Below are 22,636 nucleotides of genomic sequence, written 5' to 3'. Positions count from 1 at the left end.
GAATCGCTGGTGAACCCATCACCTGTAGGGCCCAGAGAGGAGCTGCTTCCTCACTCTGCTTCGCTCCTGTCTTGCTGTTGTGGCATATATTAAAAATAAACTGCCCGTATAATAAATCTCTTTCAGAGCCGGTCATTCATTTCACATCAGCGGCCGTAAATCTTCGGTGGTAATAAAAGGAAATATGCCTTTGTTTTGCAGTTACCTTTCTTCTCGGTAGTAGCCTGAGTTCCTAACTGAAACCATTTGGACGGCGGTTCAGGAACCTTCTTGTTTGCCCGCTCGTGTTGCAGAGGCAGAATTCAATGCACACAAAAACCACCATCATAGTTTGCTCTGAAACTGGGTTTCCCCCCCTCGCTGATATTAAATCACGATCTAGATTTTCAAAGTTTTCCGTCGTCTCTTGTTTTCTGGCTGTGCCGGATCCATCGTCTGTCACGTTTTACATGGAAGAGGGAGTTATTAACCTCTCCCCAGTGAGCACTCCCTCATGAAGAATCTGCCAGCGCTTAAATCTGTGTCTTCAGAACTTGGTGACGTCCTTTCCTGACACATTGTGATTGATGTCCTTCACGTTCACCTTGGTAGTAGCTTCTCTCCGGCTACAATGAGTCTGTTGCTGGAGGGTGGATGCAGTCCGCGAGGCCTGGCACCGGCCGGGATGCTGCCCCTCCATCAGAATGTATAATTACAGACTTGTCGGAGGTAGAGGAGTGCCAGCTCCAGGAAAGGAACATGGCTTTCCCTTTCATTTGGAGATATTAACACATGCAGCAAGATTTACGGCACATGAAGTCTACTGTAAAACCAATTGGCCGTGTGTTGCAGCCTGTCATCTATACATATTTGCACAAATCATACTTTGTAATTTTTCGACGTCGGCGGTCGTGTGGATTTTAGCATTTTTCATCTGTGATTTGTCTTCTTTTTTTTCCCTCCTGTGGCAGGTGCATATTACACTCTTCTGACTAACTGATAAGGCATTTAAAGAATCTGATCGCAATTCCGTGTCATGATTGCCACAAACCACAGGATCTGTATTTGTGGAAGCGCGGTATCATTCATCACGAGGCCACGCGGTGAGTCAAGATGGAAAAGGCCTTGTTTTCATTGCCTCTGGCTCTTTCCTGAAGATTTTTGATGATAGGAAAAAGGTCAGGTAGCTCAAAAAACCCTCTATTAATGACCTGGATTCAGCAGAATAGAAACACATCTTTAAACTGTTTTCCTTGGACGCCATCGATATTGTGCTTATGACAGCATTGCTCCTTTTCGCATTCTTCTCCCGTTTTCTCAGGCCTCGGCCGAAATTGCCTTTCTGTCATTAAAAACATCTGTTGGCACGTGAGCTTGTTGTACAGTACACCCCTCCTACTGTACCGCCGTGTGGTAATGCCTGCACCACCCACAGCTTAAAGCCAGCGGAGAGGATTCTGTCATGAGAATTAGGTGGTGTTGGGTGTTTGGTGACATGGGTGTGTTAAGTGTTTGTGTGTGTGTGTGCTTCACAGATCAAAATGACATGTTGTCCCTGTTAAATGTGGGCTTTTTGAAAGTGGTGGCTGCAATGAAAATTAACGAATGGTGTCATGGTTTTCAGTCACTGTCACAGTTTGCTTGCGCCGAATCCCTCCTCGTAATCAGCAGGGGTTTGTCGGCTCCTTCTGTATTTGCATGGTAACCCCAGCTGTGTTTTTTTTTTGTTGTGCGTCGGCCGCCTATATTTTGATGCGAGGCTATGAGGTCACGCCGTGCGGTCGCTGATGAGCACCCATGATTTTAACTGCAGCAAATGTTAAGCGAGACAGCAGAGCTCGGGGACAGAGAACGCCCTTTTTTGACCAGCACAATGTGGTCAGCGTGTAGTTTGTATTTGGTCCGGTCGTGTAATTAAAGCTGTGGGGGGAAAAGCTTCATTTGCGTTTAAAATGAAGCTCGGACAGTTGGAACACCAGCTGACCTCAACATTTTCATAATGTTTAGAAATATACACCAGATGTAATAAACTGAGCTTTGGCTTCGAAATAAAACTGGAAAGCGAAAGTGTTTCTCTTTAATTGCGATGGCAGCAGTCGAAGACATTGTATCCTCTGAGCTGAGGAAGAAACTGTCCTCTCCAGAATAAAATGTTCACGTCCCCGCTGAGATAACCAAAATCAGCCAATTCACACCAGAAAATTATGTAACTGTTTTTATTTGTGCTTACGAGCAGCTGAACTTTATCAATCGACTTGGCAGTGAGCGGATGTGTTTTTTTTTTATGGTTGGTGAAAACACTGGAAAACCCCGTTTCAAGTCACCGCTTATGACACATCTAATGTGATCTATGCTTAGATATCGCTGCGGTGGCCGGACGGCCGCGTGGTAGGAACTGAGGTGTCAGCGTTGTCATGTGGCAACGCTTGGTGTTTTTCACAAGGTTAACTTGGCTAAACAAGAACGGTCTCCCCACCCTTTCCCCACCCTGCAATTCCCATGAGAAACAGTTTATTGTCTTCTTATAAACGCCTCTCCCTCTGGTGTTCTCCACAGCAGCCGTTGTGTTAAGTGGTTTAGAGGAGTTTTTCCCCCTTGTCACGGTTGAGATCTTACTTTTCACTGTTCCACTCATTACGGCTCCCCGCGGTGGATAATTTTGTCACATAGTCATCTGCTAACAATAACCAAATCTTTATATATTCGCTAATAGACTGCGATCCAACCTGCTATGGTTTCGTGCTGAACTCTGGTGTGACAGTGACAGTGTTCCAGATCATATACCTTTTCTTTTTCTTTAAGCTGCGTACTACCGCTGCCCTACAAAGCTGCATGCATACAGTTTTCATGGTAACAAGATGCCTTCAATTCTACTCATGTGAAACGAGCTGTCATCTAGTTCAAGCTTGTCAGGTGCTGTGACATATGTGATGTAACTGTACAGAGGATTGTGGCTATAGAAGCATGCTGGCTTTGCAAATCCGACCAGATGTAGCAGGACATGCAGGTATTTTTGGCGTACTGCACTTGACGTATTATGTACTGAGACATGCTAAATCTTTTCCTGGCGTACTGTACAGTGGGATACTGGAATACACCTGTTGTATCGGACATACCAAGCTAGATGTTCGCTTGCATGATGTTCTTACCAACAGCAAAAAAAAGAAGAAGAAGAAACGTAAATCAAGTTTGATATGTTGTTTTCTCAATGCTGGGAGACACATGAGTGAGATAAGCGGTGTCCATCCAGGCTCAGCATTTCCATCTTGAAATGGCTCCAATGTGTATCTATGACGGCCTCAAAAAGTAAGAATTCAGGCTTCCGGAGGGTTTACGCATAAATATCTAAGCATGTCAATGTGCAGGTTGGAGCTTTTGTGTTCTTCTTCGACTTGTATGGCGGAATTACTGCCAAATTACAATTTTGCTGTTGTCTAGCATTGAGTAGTTTGAGCAGAGTTGTAGGTGAGCTGGTGTGCTGAGCTGCAGTGAGTGGATGGTGGTGCATCAGTGAAGGAAGGGTATTTGTAAATTTGCACAGTAACAGTTGCATCTTAGGCCTTGTCCACACATAGCAGGGTTTTTTTAAAACCGAATGTCCGGCCCCCTCTGTCTAGAAAAACACTCACGTACACACCACCTCGTTTTTAGAAAAAAGTTCATCCACACCTAACCGCATAAGTGCGTTTTTAAGCACATTCATGTTGTACGTGAGGATGTAATAACTCCGACAACAGGACCAACGACCAGGACATACGGAAATTGTCACGCCATTCCTCATGGAGCACGATTTCCGTCTTGAAGTTCTCCCACCAGCTGGCAGTGCGTCCCGGTCTGACCCAAAACCGGTGTTGGTATCTTTGATGGAGAACATGCCTCGGACGTGGAATGGCAAGGTGGCGGAAAATTCTTAGTGTCGTCCTTCGCCTGTGTTCTTGTACATGGAACGGTATCTGGGCCTGGACCAGAGACAACTCCAGCACAGTTCTGAGGGCGTCCACTCTGTTTCCAAACACAGGTCACGTATGTGATGTAAAGAACATATTTTGTCGCAGGCAGTGACGTTTCGAAGCCTAATACCCCGGTAAATGACGTCCACATGCAGACGCATAAACGGAGGATTCGCAAATCTTGGTCGGAAGTTTTTGAAAGAATCGTTTTTAATGCTGTAAATCTGGGTTTTCGTGTGGATGACAGGACAAATCGTAGAAAAATATCTTTGTTTTGTGAGATACCCTGCACACGTATGTGGACAAAGCCTGAGATTAGACTAGATTAGATCAGACCAGACTAGACCAGACTAGACTAGACTAGACTAGACTAGATTAGATTAGATTAGATTAGATAGAACTTTATTGAAGGGTCTATTCTCATGGAAAAATCTCTACTCCATGACGAAAGAGAGACTTTAAACATTTCACAGTCAGTTCTGAAAGTCCTATATTTCTAATTCCACAACTCAAAAGTCCACCCTCATTGTACTAAACTGCTCGCATGTGAAGTGACTATTGTTCTTGATAAGACACAGCATTTGTCACTGGCAAACGAGAACTGCAGAGATTCTTTTTCCCCGTCCTCCAGATGCTCTTGATAAATATTGAACAAGGGCTGCTTCTTAAGCTCAAGTTCAAATTTATTTCATCTGTGTCATTATTTGGCAAACCTTAAAATTACTTTATGTTAGCAAAGTGGGTGGAGATGACCCCATGAGTATCTCTTTAACAGTAAAGGCAATAGACTGTGAAGCATTTACAACGGTTCGGAGGGATCGCAGAGGTAACAACGTCTTCCACAATCTGAATTAACTTCAAACGGATCAGACGTTTTTGATTGCTCTTTGGATTATACCGATCTCACTGAGAACCCACAGGTGGCGCGGATATTTTAACACGGTATCACATTCAACATGCTTCTTTGATTGTAGGACACACCAGGAGGTTTTGATCTATGCAACAATGATTGCTCCAGACCACCCTCAGTTCTGAAAAAAAAGAAAGCAAGTATAAAGTCCAGATGACCCGCAAGTGAATCTTCTAATACCTCAGGAATGTTAACCAATCACCAAGTCAGCCACGGGGCTCCAAAACGCTGATGTAAAACATGACCTCTGGAGGGAAAAACGACAGCTTGGAGGCAAACAAATTTCATATCTGAGGCATTTTAAGAGGGTGATATACAAACACTCACATGTTCTCTTATGGAGCAATATTAGACGGATTTATGGTGCGAGTTTATAGAGCAGGGAAGGGAGGGAATTACGTGTGAGGCCAGTGAGTGCTGCAGGAGTCTAAATATTTGTTTGCATTGCTTACCCAATATATGCCAATGTGTTGCAGCACACCTCCGCCTGACAAACCCACATGACCGGGCAAAACGTCAGCCCGAGAGACGGAGAAAGAAGCAAAGAGACTCTCAGCCGTAGCTTCCGAACAGCTTGCTGCCGAGCTCTCACAGGGAGTGCTCGTGGCGAGGCATGTGGACGGGCCTTGGCAGGTAGCCTGGGTCCACGTGGCACAGCCAGAGCTCCTTCTATGCTTCAGATTCGAGGAGAAAACAGACAGACACAGAAAGAAAGTCCCGAACAACAGCAGCAGGCGTCTCGCTGTGAGTCAGCACTGCCGAGCTTTTCCCCTCATCATCGCTCCGTTTGCAGCGCAGTCATTAACAAGACGAATTGTTCACAAACGCAGAGGAGTAGCTTTTCCAATCAGCGGGAATTAATTATTAGAGAAGTCAGTGTATAATAAGGAGTTGCTGTGAGTTCCTAATAATCACGGGCCTGTCAGCTTTGTTGACACAGTGTCTGAGTTATTTTGTGCGTATTTGTTTGAGGCCTTTATGTTGCACTGAAAAGCTTTTGGCTCTCAGATGTGGATAAAATATTATCCACTAATTATGCAGTCCAACGTAACCACACACTAAAAAAAATCACTACATATTGTCGACTTGAAACAATACTTCAGTTATAAGCTTTAAAAAGATAGCAATTACAGCCGGGTTATTGTACTGGACTGGTCTCCGTCGGCTAATAAACCGGTAACCTCGGAGTATAACACAAAAAAAACCCATGCTGCTTTCATTATTTGCCTGGTTTTTTTTAACGTCTGAGTGACTTAATGTGACCAACAGACATTTTTAATATAACAAAGAGCCCAGAGTCAAGGCCAATGAGCTATTTTGTGGCTACTGCACGCTAAAACAAACTGCTATTTGAAATGTTGGCGAGCGTCCACATCACGAAGGAAAAAACCCAGCGAGTGTTTTTTTTCCTTTGACTGATTTTTCTTTGCATTATATTTACAAAAAGTTCTGACATTGCAGCTTCCTCTAGAAGGTACGAAGAAGCTGACTGAACAGGGCCACACACTGCACGGATTAGTTTGTTTGCAGCGCGCAGTAGCTTTTATGATTCTACCATTGACACTTCCTTGGATTAGCTGCCTCAAAGCACGTTGTCCTTGTTTTGCTTGTGTTTAGCGTGTCAACAAGATCATCAAGCTGTCACGGTGGTTTTTTGCTCTGGCTTCGGGCTCCTGAGCACCTAATGCGAGGAAGAACCTGAAGTTAGCAGTTAGCTGATGTTGCAAAAAATGCATATCGCTGTAGGATGCAAGAGAACACCGGTGCATGGTGGTGACCTAAATATTTGTCTGGTGTTTATGAGATGTATCTGACATTGCATCTCCATGAGAGGTTCCAGCTGTTATATTTGGCGAGGCGTGCCACCAGATGCAGCCCACATTGGAGCAGAGAGGTTGCACCAGACTACCAATCCCAGAGGCTCCCTCCGCTAACAGAAACTAATGTGATTGACGTGATATAATTATATGCTTCTTTAATGGGAGCATCAATATGCAGCACACTCAATTTGAAGTGAAACGTTTGGCACGAAGCAGCTCCCCGCTATTTCTCCTATTTCGTCACTTTGGACAACAGCGGCTCATCCATCAAACGCCGCAGCTGTTTCACACTCGAGCGCCGTGACAGCCTCCGAATGGAATGTATTGTTTCTGTTTGAGATCAGAAAATCGATCATGGAATATTAATTAATGAATGTAAAGTTCTTCTTTCATCCCGTGGCGAAGCGAATTCTGAACCATCAGGTTAAACTAGGACAGCCTCTCCGGAGTCGTCATATCTTGCATGAATGATTATTTCCCCCCTCCCTTCTTTTAATAACATTTACTTTCTGATTGAAGGTGCACTTGGCAGGCAGAAAGTAATACTCCCAATTTTACAAAGGTGCACTTTATATCAACTCCTGACACTAATACAGACTCAAACTCGGAGGAATTCATTTGATATTTCATCAGGAGGCTGACATACTTTTATCTGTCAGGCTAATTATGTTTGACATGTTTTTCATGCTCAGAGCAAACAAAATCCAGGTTTTTTTTTTTTTTTTTGTGGCCTCCCAGCGATCTTGTGACCCAGATAGGTGATGTGATTATTGGAGATCTGGAGCAGGATGTCAAGTGGCTGCTCCGAGGAGGGCCGATTACTAGGATTTTTTGCTGATGTCGAGATAAGCCTCAGCCTCTCTTTCCTGCTCCGTCTGGTAGTCGCTCAGTCTAACCTCACGTTCAGTTAAAACTGTCACACATTCCAGTCCGGAGGAAGACGCGCACAATCCCGTAATGTGTTGGAACAATAGCCGGAGTCTGCTGAGGTCAAGAGACGTTTATTTGCTTTCTCCAAGAATTGAATCATTACTACAATTTGGCTGGCACAAGAGCAAAGAGCAGTTTATTGTTTATCCTTGCCAGTGCCTTTGAAATGGATCCGGACTTGTTGCTCTCATTTATTAGAAGTTCTCGATCAGCTGCATTCTTAGAAACACTGTTGGCAAAACACGATGCTAAATAAGCAGGCCGCCAATCCTGTAATAAACTGAGCTGAACTCGCTGTCGGCCAAACGGTTACGATTTCACACAGTTTTCAAATGTCACTTGTCAAAGCAAGTATACACTCACATATTTTAAGGCTCCAACAATATCAAATCTGTTTGAATTTGGTGTTTCATTTCAAGAATAAGAACGGACATGTCTAGATAAACCTATTATGACACTGATAAATTACAGATTGTTTTTTTTTGTTATGCTAATAATGTGGATGTGGGACAAGCAAATGTCAGCCTGTTTCGTCCCCTCTTACAAAAACTTTAGGTTTCTGGCAACGGTTGCCGTTAACGTTTGGCAATGTTGCTAGAAATCTGCAGCAAGATCATACTTTTATATGTGAATTTAATTTATGGCCCACTGGGGAGAACATCTGGCAAACTTGGTGGAAAACCTGTGTCGTGTTTGTTCAGGAGTGTTTATGTATTTGCTTTTTTGCATCATAGGTTTTAAAAAACACACCATACTTCATTCTAACATGCTGTAATTCCCCCTTGTCTTGGCTCTGATTTCAGGTTTTTAAAAAATCTTGTCTGTGATGGGAGATTTTAGCCGATCATAGAGCTTTGTCCCCACAAGAAGAGAAGATTTAAACAGCAGTAATGTCTGCTTTTAGAACAGGATGTATTGTGATGTACTCATGCTAGGATTAAGCGTACCTAATTTGAAAAAAAAAGGGTTTGATATGGCAACAATATTCTTATAAAGCTATGCTGCAGAATGGCGGCGTGCACGGATGCAGCGCCCCCTTTAGGAGACAGCGAGAGTACGTTTAGTGTTTTGCCTATCCCAGACGTTCATTCTGCAAAACTTATTAACTAATACTAATTAAATGATCCTGAAGAAACACTCTCTCATCTTGCCTGTATTACTGTGTATGTACAGCAAAATGACAATACACTTGATTTTTTTCCCCCAACATTATGTTTATTTGTGATTTAGGTCATTTTTAAATGACATCTAAAAGAACATCCTCTCAGACACAAAATGCATGTTTACCAAACAGTACACTAATAAACTTGATTTGATTTGAATGGTCTGGCTGCACCTTATTATCATTCTATAAGGGGCTGTATGTATTTCTCTAAACCAATCACGATCATCTTAGATGGAGCTCGGCCGAGGATGAAGCAATGGTGTCCTCTCAAAATAATGACAGAGGAATTGTTTTGATGGAACATTTGCAAAATATAAAATCGGTAAAAAGCTGACAAGGCAGCCTTACTGCAGAATCCAAATATTCAAAATCCTTGAACTTTTCAGTGTGGCTTGTTCCTTGCCTGGGGGTTGTTGCTGTTGTTTCCTGTAGCGAAGTGGATTTTGAAAACAGAAACATGTAGAACCAGCCTCCAGTACAGAGATGCCCAGTGTGTACATGTTTACCTGATTCTGCGTTTTACTGTGCGCCTACTTGAGGATGAACTTGCCTTGATTTTGCCTTAAAATGATCCATAATGTAATAAGAGCTTAGTCTATCATGTAACACAGATATTTTGCATGGAGGGGAAGCGTTTTGCTGTCATTTACGCCTCCGGCTAAGCATCTAAGATGCATAGCCTTGAGTTTGACCTTGACCATTCATCCAAGGTCAAATGTTACATAACCAATATGGGTTTCTATCTGATTGTAATAAGGAACTATTTCTCTATCTTACACCTTTTCCAAGTTATAATGGATTAAAAATTTCTGATGACCTTCAGTGTGACCTTGACCTTTATCTCAAGGTCATATGTTACATCACCAGTTTATAGGCCTCCAATGTAAACTTATGTCATTTTGCAGAGCTGTTGTTGGGAAATGCGACCTGTGACCTCTGTAGCGGTCACCGATGCCAAAATCTAATCCATCCAAGAAGGGACCATACCGAGGTCACGAATGAAGTTTCAGGTTCAAGCTCCTCTCCTGTAAAACGCTAGACTGTTAACAGACAAAACAAAAACAAACACATGGGCACGATTACTCTATAGTTGCCCATCGATGGGCAAATATAAAAAGCAAGCGAAGGAGAAAATGGAATAAACTGCACGACCAATGTCAAGCCTATCCCCACAGTCTACATCTCGGGAGTCAGACGATGGCACTGCCAATCAGTATTACTCCCAGTGGTCACCTGTTGTGTTACAGTTTTAAAAAAACCCTCAAGTGTAGCCTCCCAGATCTGCTGGCAGGACTTTAGTCTGTCTGGAATCAAAAATAAATAAATCTAATCTCGCTGATTTTGTTTGTTGGATCGTATTAGCATCATCGTGTAAGCAGCCAACTCCGCGAACCCTCAGATCATCTTGATTTTCTGCTGTTACGTCTCCGACAACAACGCTGTGAGACGAGCGCCGGGACAGATGCAGACGTAACAAGGGGCTGAAAGCTCAGACAAATGGTGTGTCTTTGCTGTAATTAGGGTCAGATTAGTGAGGTTTATAAAGAGACTGCTGGCCTTCCCCTGACAGTCACCAGAATTTATAGAGTGTTAATTTAACCAGAGACAATTAGTTTACTATAAAAATATGCAACAAACCCGCCAGAATCATCGGCGGCGGCCAGTGACAGCTTTATCATTGTTAAACTTTACAGTCCATAGTTTCTGAAAAGTAGGGCAGCTGTCGTTTCCAGATTAAATAAACTGTTTCTCCCAACGATTCGGGCTTTTTTAGCAACGTGCATTTAGTGGTGTGAGGATGGTGGTAAAGCTAGACTTTAATTTTTATTTTTCCTGGTTGGAATGTTGTGTTTCTCACTCTGGTGCATGACAGGAGTCTGATCCCGCCGTGGTCCCGGCTTTTGTAGTCTAGGATGAGTGAGTCTTAAGTGAAGGGCTCTGGTAACGACCACTTAAAAGAGGCTTCAGATAGAAGCTGTCATTATTTCCCTATAAGGAGACAGAGGGCACTGCTAGGTGAGGCCACACACACTTAGGAAAATTTCTAGAGGAGATTTTTGTTTTTGCCAGGATTTGAATATTAAATGACATCGGTACCATTCAGGAGCTCGTGTAGATGCAGCACACGACATTAGCTGAGCAGGCACGTCTGTTTTGCTTATTAACAAGCATTCATTCGTCTCAACATGCTGGCTCAACTCTCCTGAACTCCCCCTCCTGCCCCGGGTTTAACTGAGATTACATCCTATCATAAATGTGTCATAACAGATTTAGCAACTTGATGTTTAAGTTCATAATTCCTGCTCGGTCCCGCTGTCTGCAGCAACCTACCATTTCGCCGTACGCAAGTCCCTATTGAGATGTCGACATTTTATAAAATATCCATCAATTTCACCGTTATTAGATCATACGCACGCCCGCCCGCCTGCCCGCCATCCAGACTAACCGACGGAGATGCAGATTTCAACCGCACGGCGCTGGACTGACAATCCAAAACAGTCCTGCGGTTGGCAACATCCTCTCAGACCCAACAATTTTTTTTGACCTAGCTGCTGTTTTTATAGACTTATTGTGTATTTTTAGGGGGTCAAAATGCTCACGCAGGTCACTGACTGGTCAGCGTCTGCAGCAGTTTTTTTTTCCGTCTAAGAAATAAATGGCGGGCGGAGTGGGGAAGAACCCTTTTCAGCACCTACTGTACTTCCATCTGCAGAAGCTATTCCTTCATTGTGACCTCAGCATCGGCGCACTACTCTAAAAAAAATGTGTAAAGAACCTGACATCTTAATCTGTGTCATTTGGATCTAATGACTTTAATTGGAATAGTTGTCGTCGCCGTTGACCGAGGCCCAAAGAAAAAGATCCACGCTGCGGTCGGAAAGGCAAACTTCTCACTTATCGGCTGTCCCTTGATGGTCCTCCAGGCGCGACTCTCCTATTTCCTCCTGACTCGTTTTAAACGTTTGCCTTGGATGCAGCCCGCGGTTCATTGTGTCGACCCGGTGCACGTGTACGCCATAAATGCGTGATTTATGTTGGACCCCATGTGGACCATAGCTGAGGTATTGCGCTTTCTCAGGTCTTATAATGAGAACCCGATTTCGCTCTGCGCTCCCCGTCAAAAGTCGGTAAGAACCGTCGGTTTATATTCATCTCCGCGTCTTTAGGAGTCCTGGAGGAATGGAAAGCTTCACATAAATTAATTGTTGCGAACTGTTGTATAGTTTTAAATGCTTCCAAGTGACCTCCTCGAGCTGCGAGTGCAGCTCTCGAAGGGCGCCCGTGTGAAATGAGTTGTTTCTGCCCCGTGAGAACCAATCACGTCTGTTGTGTGTCAGGGCCCTGGATCGAGGGTTGGCTGGAAGTGCATTGGGGACCTGCAGCCAGGAGAGAAGGTCCTGCAGGATATAAAGGAGAGGAGAGGGCAGGAGAGGCGGCTCAGAGAGATCCAACAGCAGCTGGAGATCCTGGGCCAGGGCCAGGAGATGACTGTGAGTTCAAAGCGGCGATGTTCATTTACACGCACACACACAGGCAGCAGAACACATGCTCGTATTCACAGAAGTACTTACATCCACTCTGTGTCTGTGTAACACCGCTCAGGGTTCATCTGTAGACATGTGTGTGACAAATTATTACAAGCACACAGCTCATTCTCTGTCATTCTCACAGGGGGGACGATGAACTCACAATATTCGTGTCTCTGCAGGCCCATATTTTTTCCTTATTTCTTACATGTTTTTTCTTCTCTTCCTTTGCATCCCTTCACAGTTCACAGCTTCATGTAAAATGGATGTTTTGATGTTATTGGTTTTTCTTAGTGCGCAGTTAAATTTCTTCCTCTGCTCTTCTTTGTACTTTGGGTTGATCTGAGGACGGAGACGCTCGTGTTTTCCACTAATAACCTTTTTTATCCTTCGCTGTGTTTCATTGCTTTCTAGCATTCTTCACGGAGATTCGATGTCCTCGCTTCGCCGCGTTCCCTAGAAACCGTTTATTTAGCCACGTCTGGTTTTAGGAGCCTCTGCAGAGTTACAACCAGGCAACTGTCACTCTTTCTCCGAACTCCGTAGCTAAAGGCGCAACACAAGAATGTTCACGAACAAAGGTGGACGGGCCTGATTTCTGCTTTCTCTGACTCTGAAGACTTCAGGTTCTGTGTGCAAAGTCAGGAACAACATTACAAATAAATTTAGTGCTTTGACTTTGTCATTGTTTGAACAGATAGCTTCTCCTGGTCCTGCGACTCCCCGTTAGCTTCTTCCCAGTCAGTGGAACCCAAATTTGACTTTGGCATCAGTTCTCACACTGATGAACCGCAACATGATGCATATATGCCTAATTTAAACATAAAAGATCGCCTTTTCTGCGCGGTAATAAAAGCGCTAAGTGGCAGCCACACCCGTACATCACAAGACATCATGCCATGCAACGGAGGCCTAATTTGGGGGAGACAAATGGAATTTTTGGCTAATTAGGCCGAGCTCCGTTTGAGGAAACTGCTCTTTCATGATGATCACAAAACATCAAACCCACCAGCCTCTTAACTGCTGCTGCTGAAACCCACTCTGTGCATTTAGCCCGTGTGTCACTGCGATTTATATAGTGTCGCTAAGGGACTTCAATGTAAACAGCACGCTCGCGGCGTGTATTCTTAGTGCCACCGGGCTTGTTATGCGGTTAGCAGAGATTTATTTGTGCAGAATTTGTCTGGGAGGGCATTCTTAAACAGCCTCACACAGCTGGAGTATTCTCATAAAGTTGATTTGTACGGCATCCATAACTCAAACGCTCTCACACAGTGTTTTCGCACCTGAAGTGTGGATCAGCTACGTAGAGTCTGTGCATAGTTGTCTGTTTGTCTGAGATATTAGAGCGTGACAACTTCGAGCAGATCAGGGCCTGTGTCTATCAAACTTTGAGTTACGCTTTTAAGAAAGTGCCAACAAGACTAAGAAAAGGTTTCCTACGTGTGAACGATGAGACACACTGTTCTGAATAACAAATTGCTACCAGGAGCAACTCTTAGACGATCACATGATTGATCACTTGTACGCCCAGAGAAGGACTAGCCAATCAGAGGACAAAGGTTATGATTTAAAGTTGTTTTGGGTTTTTTTTTGGTGAGGGAAACGACACACAAGTATCCAGAGTAAGTTGAAGCCATGATCAGAGCTGAGCCAAGAAAAGGAGCTTCCTTTCTTATCTCCTTTAGCATAGAATACACTGGACTAGATCATACTGGCAGCAACATTAAAGCAACACACCATCCGCCATTCATGGAGCACATTCATGTATTTTGTCATGTTACACACCAAAAGCTTGTGTCAGCCATAACAGCCTCGAAGCACAATCAAGTCAAATCTTTAAGGTGTTTGTTGAGTTGTGTGTTTGTTCTATTATGCACAAAAATCAGATCAGAATCAGCATATTAACCGTAACACAGAAGTTGGTCTTCTGAGGTTTTTATTCAGCATTGGTTAAAATGTAAGAATAATATGAACATTAGTAGATTTGACATGTAATGCCTGTTGGACAAATTAACAACGACTTTCATACAATGACCCTAAAAACTGGGATTTATGTCAGTGTTAGTGGACATGTTAGAGGGTGAGACAACATTCCTAATTCCCTTAACCTCTTCATTTCATTTTTGTGACTCACAGCCTTTATTCCTGTTTAATTTACCAACAACCTTGGCAAGGAAGTTAGATTTTTGACAGAGATGTCCACGTTTCTATAGCCTACATGGAACAACTTCATATCCATTGGGTGGAGTATCTAGTCGTAGTCCATCTGCACCTTTTCCATTTAACCTTTTCAGACCAACATTAACAACATCCACATACTTAGATCGTTGTAGCACTGCAGCTGTATATAAAATACAGAATAACTAATGCATATATAATACATAAGCATTACTGAGAATTCAAGTGCAATACTCAATAAAGGAGAAAGAAAATAAACAAAACAGAAAAGATCTGATATAAACATAATAATGCACAAACACACATATGTCAACTTATATCTAGATTGAGAAGGAACAAAAGCAAAAGCTTGTCTAGGTCTGTCCCAACAAACTAACAAACAAATAAACCAAAATAAGAAAATCAAGACTGAGAACAATTTATACATCTTCACCCATCATGAAAGCAATGCCACCAAACATCCCTTGTGCCAAATCATTACACAACATCCACCTAAAATAAAAGACCAACAGCAGCAGAATATCCACTGTTTTGTGTCCTACATTGTAGAAGTGACGACAGGTTGTCTGCTCTCTGTGTGTTTGATTGATTCCAGCGTCTGATGTTAAGAATTTAAGCGTTAGTTTTGAGATCTACCTGAGTTCCTTTTTTTTTTTTGTTGCAGTGATTTATTTAAGCGAAAGCTGTGTCGACTTGGATTCAGATCTGAGTCTTCTCGAGAATTTTGTGCGTCATCTCAGCTTCTCCTGTCTTTCAATCCAAACACGTCCCCTTCCAGAAAAACTCCCCTCTTTGCCAAAGAAAAAAAATCTCTCCTCTCACCTTTGATTTTTGTAGTTTTCATTGTTAATAATATTTGCTTGTGCAGCAGGGCCTTGGCCTTCCCTGCACAAACTCATGATTTCTACGTCTGCCATTGTTTTGTGTTAATGATACATTTCTTTAGAAACCCGGTAAAATGAACATTTACGGAAGGAGGAGATAAGACAAATTCAACAGGGTTATTTTCTGTGTTATTAGACAGCTGATAATGTGCTAGTTTTTTCCTGCAAGCTCATTTGGCTGCAGGCCTACATCAACTGCAACGGGAAGGACAGTCCCTGCATTTACTGTAAAGCGGGACAGTTCCAGCATTACAGACTTGCTCTAATCAGGCCAACGCTATCAATCATGTTTGGTCTCTTACATTAGCCAGTACAGTGTTCTGTAGTGTGATTTAACTCTAAAGTAAAAAAAACAAAAACTTGTCACCAGATTTCTTCTAGAAGACGTTGAGCAGAGCGGGGCGTTGCATGAACACACATCATCTCAGGGTTGTGACGGATGCCCAGCCGCCGTTTCAAGCCACAGCTGGCCTGAATATGTTAGGCTCATTGTTCAGGTGCTGCCAACTCTGCAGTTTCACTGCTTTCATTTTCCATAGAATGCTGGCCGGGTTTACAAGGAGAGACGAGCGACGGTGAAACAGGATTTTCTCTCTCTCAGCATCTTTCATCGCCTCCTCGGCTTCGTTGCATCCAGCTTGTCACCTGTTTGCTTCAGTTCTCCTCTCCTGAAATGAAGACCGTCTGAGAAAAGGTTTCTCAGCAGCGGTCTCTGCTTTTTCTGCGTCATTGCTAATCAGGTGATCCCACTCGTGTGCGTAGATTTTATATAACTGGCATTCATGATGAGTGAACTGGCAGCATTAAACCGCTCTCTGTGCACAGTTGTCTTGACTGCAGGACCTAAAAGTGCTGATGTGAAACTTCAAACATTTGAATTTTCACGAATTTTGCTGTGACGATGCTGCAGCTATCCATAGAAAATGTGACCAATTTCTGGTTTTGGCGATATTTGTGGAAACAGTACCTGAGTATCTGATTGCATTTAACCTGGTTTTCACATGGTTTCATTTGTTGAGCACATCTTAGCCTGTGCAAGGTGGTTCGGTGGTTAGCATCGTTGCCTCGCAGCAAGAAGGTCACCGGTTTACATCCCGGTGAGGACACCCGGGATCTTTCTGCGTGGAGTCTCCATGTTCTCCCCGTGCAGCGTGGGTTCTCTCCGGGTTCTCCGGCTTCCTCCCATACAGTCCAGAAACATGTTGAGGTTAATTGGTGATTCTAAATTGTCCGTAGGTGTGAATGTGAGTGTGCTTGGTTGTCTGTCTCTAAGTGTAGCCCTGTGATAGACTGGCGACCTGTCCAGGGTGTCCCCTGCCTTCACCCTGAGTCAGCTGGGATAGACTCCAGCCCCCCATCAGCCTCGTGAGGATTAAGTGGTGTATAGATAATGGATGGATGGATGGATCTTCAACTGTGTGGTCTATGAATGCTGAAGTGCTTATGTAAAACTAGGCTGTGTGTTACTTTACAACATTTAGCATTTAGGAGAATCAATTGTTAGTTAGCAAGGTCAGAACATAAAATTTAATCCTCCTAGTCTGCTAACTTAAGCACTGATTCTCACTAGACGATACCTTTTGGCCATGTTTGACATCTGCTGAGTCAGCAGCTCTCACTCTCAGTGCTGTTTTTTTCCCACATTGCACAAAGAAAGATGGTCCAGCTAGTATTTGGCATCTCAGTACAGTTGCCCTGATGGCAATACTGTCAAAACTAAGAGAAACGCTCAACACTTTACATGTAGAAACATATGCAGTGTTAAAATAATGTATTTGCACTTAGCAAAGTTGACCCACCTGCCAATAGGGCTGCTCCCTGAAAACTGAAATCCTCAGTCACAGCTTTTTGAACCTGTTGCTGCTTTACCTCCAACTGTGGACCAATGCATGTTTTGATAACTATGATCAACAAAGGAACTAGCACATGGTTTCTATACGTAAAACATGAAACTAATGTAGGCACATTGAAGGAAGAACCAACATCAGTGTTTTAATAAGCTATTAGGTCACCACATGCCTTTAGAACAGCTTCAGAGCACTTTGGCACTGATTCTCAAGTCTTAGTAACTTGGAAGGATGAACATCGTTCTCCCAAGAGGTATTCCCTCATTCGGTGCTTTGATGGTGGTGGTGGAGAAACGCTTTGGTCCAGAATCTCCCATTGGTGCTGAGATTGGTGTTGGGTGGAGGTTTGGTGACTGTTAAGGCCGTAGCATATGATTCACAACATTTTCGTGCTCTCATCAGGATAGAAATGTTCCTTTATAAGATAAAGGTGATCACTCAGCACTACTTTGCATACAGAGGTCCTTCCCTCTACGGGGCCCAAACCATGCCAGCAAAATAGCATATCAGAGCTGCTGATTGTAGGATCAAAGGTTCAGGTTTTTCCTTTAATTTGTCACCTGTCTGTGTCTCTGTGGGTGTGCTGACCTAACACTAACAGAGCAGCAGAGTAAATGATGTATATTCACACTAGAACAGGCCTATAGACGTTTAAAAAGCGTGACCTGAGCAAGCATTAACCGCAAGCATTTGGCAAATAAACACACTTGAGATGAACTGTGAGTCACGTGCACAGAGACGTCGGCGATGTGTCCACAGGCGCTGCAATTTCACTCCTTGTGCGAGATGATGGGGTAACGTGAGGATTTTGGGATCCGGCCAGTAATCGCTGCGTTAGACTGACTTTAATCAGTCAGAAAGTCCCTGAGGTGAGTTATTATCTATATTATCCACATTATCTGACATTTGACATGATGCACACACGGTGATGTCATCGGTGTACTATAGCAGCGAGCACCGTGGGCGTGCCTCGTGAGTCACTCTCACCGTCTGAATGGGAGTGAATAGAATTCCTCCTTGTATTAGCGGAGAACTGGCCTCTGGGTCTGCGGCTGATAAAGCTCAGGTATGTGACTGAAGTCAGTGACCTTGAAAGCTGAGCAGCCCACACTTTGTGGTAAACGTGGGCCTGCGTCCTGTGTGTACAGCAGCCAGCAGCGAGAGGTGGTGGTCCGTTGCAGGACAGATAGCTGCAGGGCCGAACAGCTCAGTCTTTGTCCGATTCCTGTCCTGGTGGGAAACCGATACAGCAGAATCTTTTACCAGAGGCCTGAAGTTCACTCACCTATTGTTTATCGTGCAAGTCTGGAGGGCAAAAAACCATAATTTACTCATCGTGATTTTGCTGCTGTTCAAATGTACGAGGAGAAGGTGACAAATGGCAGCAAAGACAATGAAAAGAACTGTTGAACAGGACATGGACATGGTTTTCCTTCAAGCAAGAGCGAAGGAAGCCGCATCACATGTCTGCAGCAGAACTACTGGCAGCAACCACCTGACACATTCAACTTTAAGACTCTCACATGTGTGTTTTAGGGATGAGTCAGTCGCGATCAATGTTTTGACTGGCTTTTTGCAACGTGCCCGGGTCAGCACCTGTTCTTATTATTCATGGAATAATAGGTAACTGTTTAACGCCAACGCCGTTCCCCCGTTGACGTCTTACAGCTCAAGTCGTGGCAGCTCTCGCAGGCAGCAGAGAAGCAGTGCGTCAGCGAGGCAGAAACAAGACTGCAGCAGTGTTTGGATTCGCTTTAATCAGACATGATGATAGAAGACGAGCACCGAAGTCAAAAAGCAAACAAATCTGATGTCATTCTTCCGCTGCTGTTTCTGTTCAATAAGTCGATGTCAGTTAAACAGAGGAGACAGTGTGCCGTCTTTTCATAAAGCTGTCACAGGACCATAACTTTCCCCCCAAGACGAATTGTCAGTGCTAAGTGAGTCTGTAGATTCTCCACCTCCAGCTTGTATTTCACATGTTTATGCCAGAGGATGTATGGCTGGGAAAAACTCCAACATCAGCCTCAAGCGTTAGCAGCTTGCACAGCTCCTCTGACTTCCAGTAATGCAGCTACATCTTAACTCGCTACGGCTTAAAAACAAAACTCTTATCTTTTCCTGCTCTTGCGGAATCGCTCTGACACACTGTGTTTACCAGCTTTCCACCAAGCCTAACACTGTTGTTCCTGTCCCGCTGATAACCGGTGGAAGGAGGAGGATACTCTCCAGGAGCGCCTCCGTCACGTTGCTGTTTTCTTTGGGCGGCTTTCCTGTAATCGCAGCAATTTTCTCCCAAAACCAGTTTGGTCTGCGCCGGGCAGCTGAGGCCCTTTGAACGAGCAGAAGCGAAGGAGCTTGACTGGCAGGTAGCGAGCAGACAGACGGTCGGACAGGAAAGCACACATCAGTCACCCACAGACACCCTTGGCCTCCCCACTATTGAGGGCACCTGAGGTCAACCACTTTTAAAGAGTTGTAGCATTTTGTCACAGCAGTAAAAAATCGCTCCTTCTGTCCTCGCTCTCTGTTTTTCTCTCCTTTCTGTTGGAAAGTCTTGTGGCTCTCATCTCCAGGACGGCTGGTATTAGTTAAAGGCATTTCTGACCATTAATACTGCAGCCAGTGGGGCACTTTTTATTGCCTCATTCGGACTGAAAATACTGAAGCACCTCTAACTGACCAGTGAGTGTTTTCTGCCATGACTCACTTGTGTTTGTAAGAAAATGTATGTTTCAGATGCCTTTCAGAGCAAATAATTGTTTGTTAGCTCTACTTATTAAAGCAAGATAAACATGGAAGGGAAGCTAAGTGTATCCAAACAGACACCAACAGTTAACAAGCATGTGGGATCTTTTCTTGTCCCGCCGTGCCGTTTAGAGGTGAAGGTCAAGTCCACAGGCACATGGCCACGTCTTGCTACATGCATGTCAAAAGGCATTGAAGGCTGCAGGGGGGCGCCGTGGTTGGAATGCGTCAGCGGTGTCTTCGGTCTCGTGTCCACTCACAGAAGACGATACGATCCGGGTAATTGCGAGGGTCATCGCAGGGGTCGTAAATAAGTAACACGGCCCAAACGGCCGTGACCTAGAGGGGAGTCGATACATTCTGGAGGACTTTGAACGTGGACAGGATTGCCTGGTTGGAGATATCTATCAGCAACTGGGTCCTGGCGAGAGAGGGCCGGACGGTTTCAGAGGGTGGTCTGGTCGACAGATGATCGATGACGAGTATTCGCTCCAGCTAGAGGGGATAGATGAGACACAGGAATGTGATTTTGTCTGGAGTGACTCAGCGGGAAGACGATGAGGTGAAAACAACTGCGTGGACATATTTTCTCAGGACGGAGTGCCTGGTGATGGGTCACACTGTGCTGTGGTTTCCTAATACCCATATTTTAATTCAGGTTGGGGTTATTTTTCTATCCGTGCATCTCAAAGCCGCCGTCTCAAAGTTTGCCAGCAATGCGAGGTTGTAATACGTCAGGATTATGTTCCTAAATGGCAAAAAAAACAACGAAAAATATGCAATTAATGCAGCCTGAAGACTTGGATCGGCATTTTAGGTCAGAATAAGTAGATCGGGACATCCTTACTTTATGGCCAGGGACATTCTGTTCAGTGTGAGATGACGGCTACAAACACGAGTGCACATGCTGAGAGTATGATGACAACGATTACCGTTCAACTCAGAGATTTAACATTTGGCTCCCCTGGACGCGTTTTTTTGGCGTCCTGCTCGTGTCATGAAGGCAACGGGTTGATATTGTTGGAACAAATTGACTGTTGAGTTGCAGCTGTCCAAACAAAGAACAGCGTTCTCTCACCGAGAGATGGCAACTGTCTGCGATGCACTCGCGCATAGGTAAATTAGTCGGCCTCGCCTCGTCGTCACGACAGAGGAATTACAAGTCAGCCGGTTCATTTAAAAATCAGAAACGATGGTTGCAGTTGCCAGATGACACATCACTCCCAGGAATAGATAGTGACAGTTATTTAACTTTAAAGACTTTTTTCCTAACCTAGTTTAAGGAGGTTGGCTTCCATCCCTGGACTCACATGCGGCCTGCAATGAGTCTGACTTATCTGTAGAAAAACAACGCTCGCATCCAACTGGAAGTGTTTTTTCAGACAGCTTCCAACTAAGCACAGGGCACGACCGCCGCAGCGCAGCGTGTTGTTATGAAGTGCCACCGTTGTGCAGGTCGTTCATTAGTGCAACACATCGTCTGGATTTGCTAAAAGCCGACTTTGAAGTCCAGTGAAGGATGTTCGTAATGGGAAAAAAATTAGGGAGGACATTAGGAAGATGATATTCTGTCGTCACTTTTTTAATATTAGCCACATGTGAACTCAATATGGTGACAGCCAGACACACACACACACATATATTCTGGGTTGTATTTCTGCATGAAATCCCCCTTAAAGTCTTAAACGGCACATTTATCAATGAAATTATAAGTATTTTTGTGTTTTCTTGTAGGACGGGTCACCAGATCTTACCGAGGAGCAGCTACTTAGCCTGCTGGATGAATGTGAGCTGACAGGGAGATGGAGCCACGACCTGGAGACGAATGACGCAGCACCATGAGACGATCACAAAGATTGGACTCTATCTGACGGCCTGCTTTCAAACTGCATTACGTCTGGGATCCTGCTATGAATTCTTGTAGAGAAGCTGCTTTTAGGATTTATGAAGATGATATAATGACCCCGTCGTTTATACACTGATATAAACATTTTTCATAATGTGACAATAGCAGAAATTTGTAGTTTTAAATGTTGGCTAACTGAAGAGGAGAACCTCCATTTTAATTGGTGTCAATATTTTCAGCATGCAGCTGGATTGCAACCCGTTGCTTTTATTTGTGTTTGTGTCTCTGCATGAGGAAACAGAGCAGCAGGAGCGCTCTTTGTATTAACCTAAGTATCATACATGAGAACAGAAAATTGCTGTCATTAAATCTAATAACTGGGTACGGCTGCCGCAGAATGTTCTCCTGCACACAAAAACATTAGCCGGTAGTGGCGGCGTCCGTGGGGTGAAGCCGGAGCGCTGCCGTGTATTAAAGTTAAGGCCCTCTCCTATGAAACGTCGCATGTATGTGTTGGTAATGTGTGTCCAGATGTCCGACATGGCTGCTAATGAGGACAGAGGGGTGACGTGGAGTGATCGTCCAGCTCCGAGCATTCCTGCCTCTATAGGTGAGCTGCTCCAGAGTGGGTCAGATTAGTGGGATCTTCTGAAACGGAGACCCTGTGTGACCTCTTTTTAAGCTTAATTTTCATTTAAATAAGAGGATTTCACTGACAAAAGGATGCCAGCTTTGAGAATGTCCTTTTGGCCAGTTGGAGAGATTTGTGAAAGCCGTTGACGCGGTTCCGAGTTGCGGCAGCTTGCACGGCGCGAGCGGCCCGTCTGCACCTGGCTGACCTCAGCCCAG

General features: G+C 44.2%; 1 protein-coding gene across 1 annotated transcript in view; it reads left to right on the top strand.

The window, feature by feature from the left end:
* The window catches only part of fsip1 (fibrous sheath interacting protein 1), a 31,855-nt gene extending 9,710 nt beyond the window's left edge, over positions 1–22,145 (top strand). The window contains exons 10-11 of the mRNA XM_008289742.1: positions 12,093–12,245; positions 21,676–22,145. Of these exons, the coding sequence (XP_008287964.1) occupies positions 12,093–12,245; positions 21,676–21,783 (261 nt within the window). The 3' untranslated portion in view covers positions 21,784–22,145. The remainder of the gene's footprint in view (positions 1–12,092; positions 12,246–21,675) is intronic.
* The last annotated feature ends 491 nt before the right edge of the window (positions 22,146–22,636 follow it).

The sequence above is a fragment of the Stegastes partitus genome, unplaced genomic scaffold (assembly GCF_000690725.1).
Source record: "Stegastes partitus isolate 25-593 unplaced genomic scaffold, Stegastes_partitus-1.0.2 Scaffold634, whole genome shotgun sequence".
NCBI classification, from domain to species: domain Eukaryota; kingdom Metazoa; phylum Chordata; class Actinopteri; family Pomacentridae; genus Stegastes; species Stegastes partitus.
Note: the sequence above shows the minus strand (reverse complement) of the source record. Positions and strands in the feature narration are given on the sequence as shown.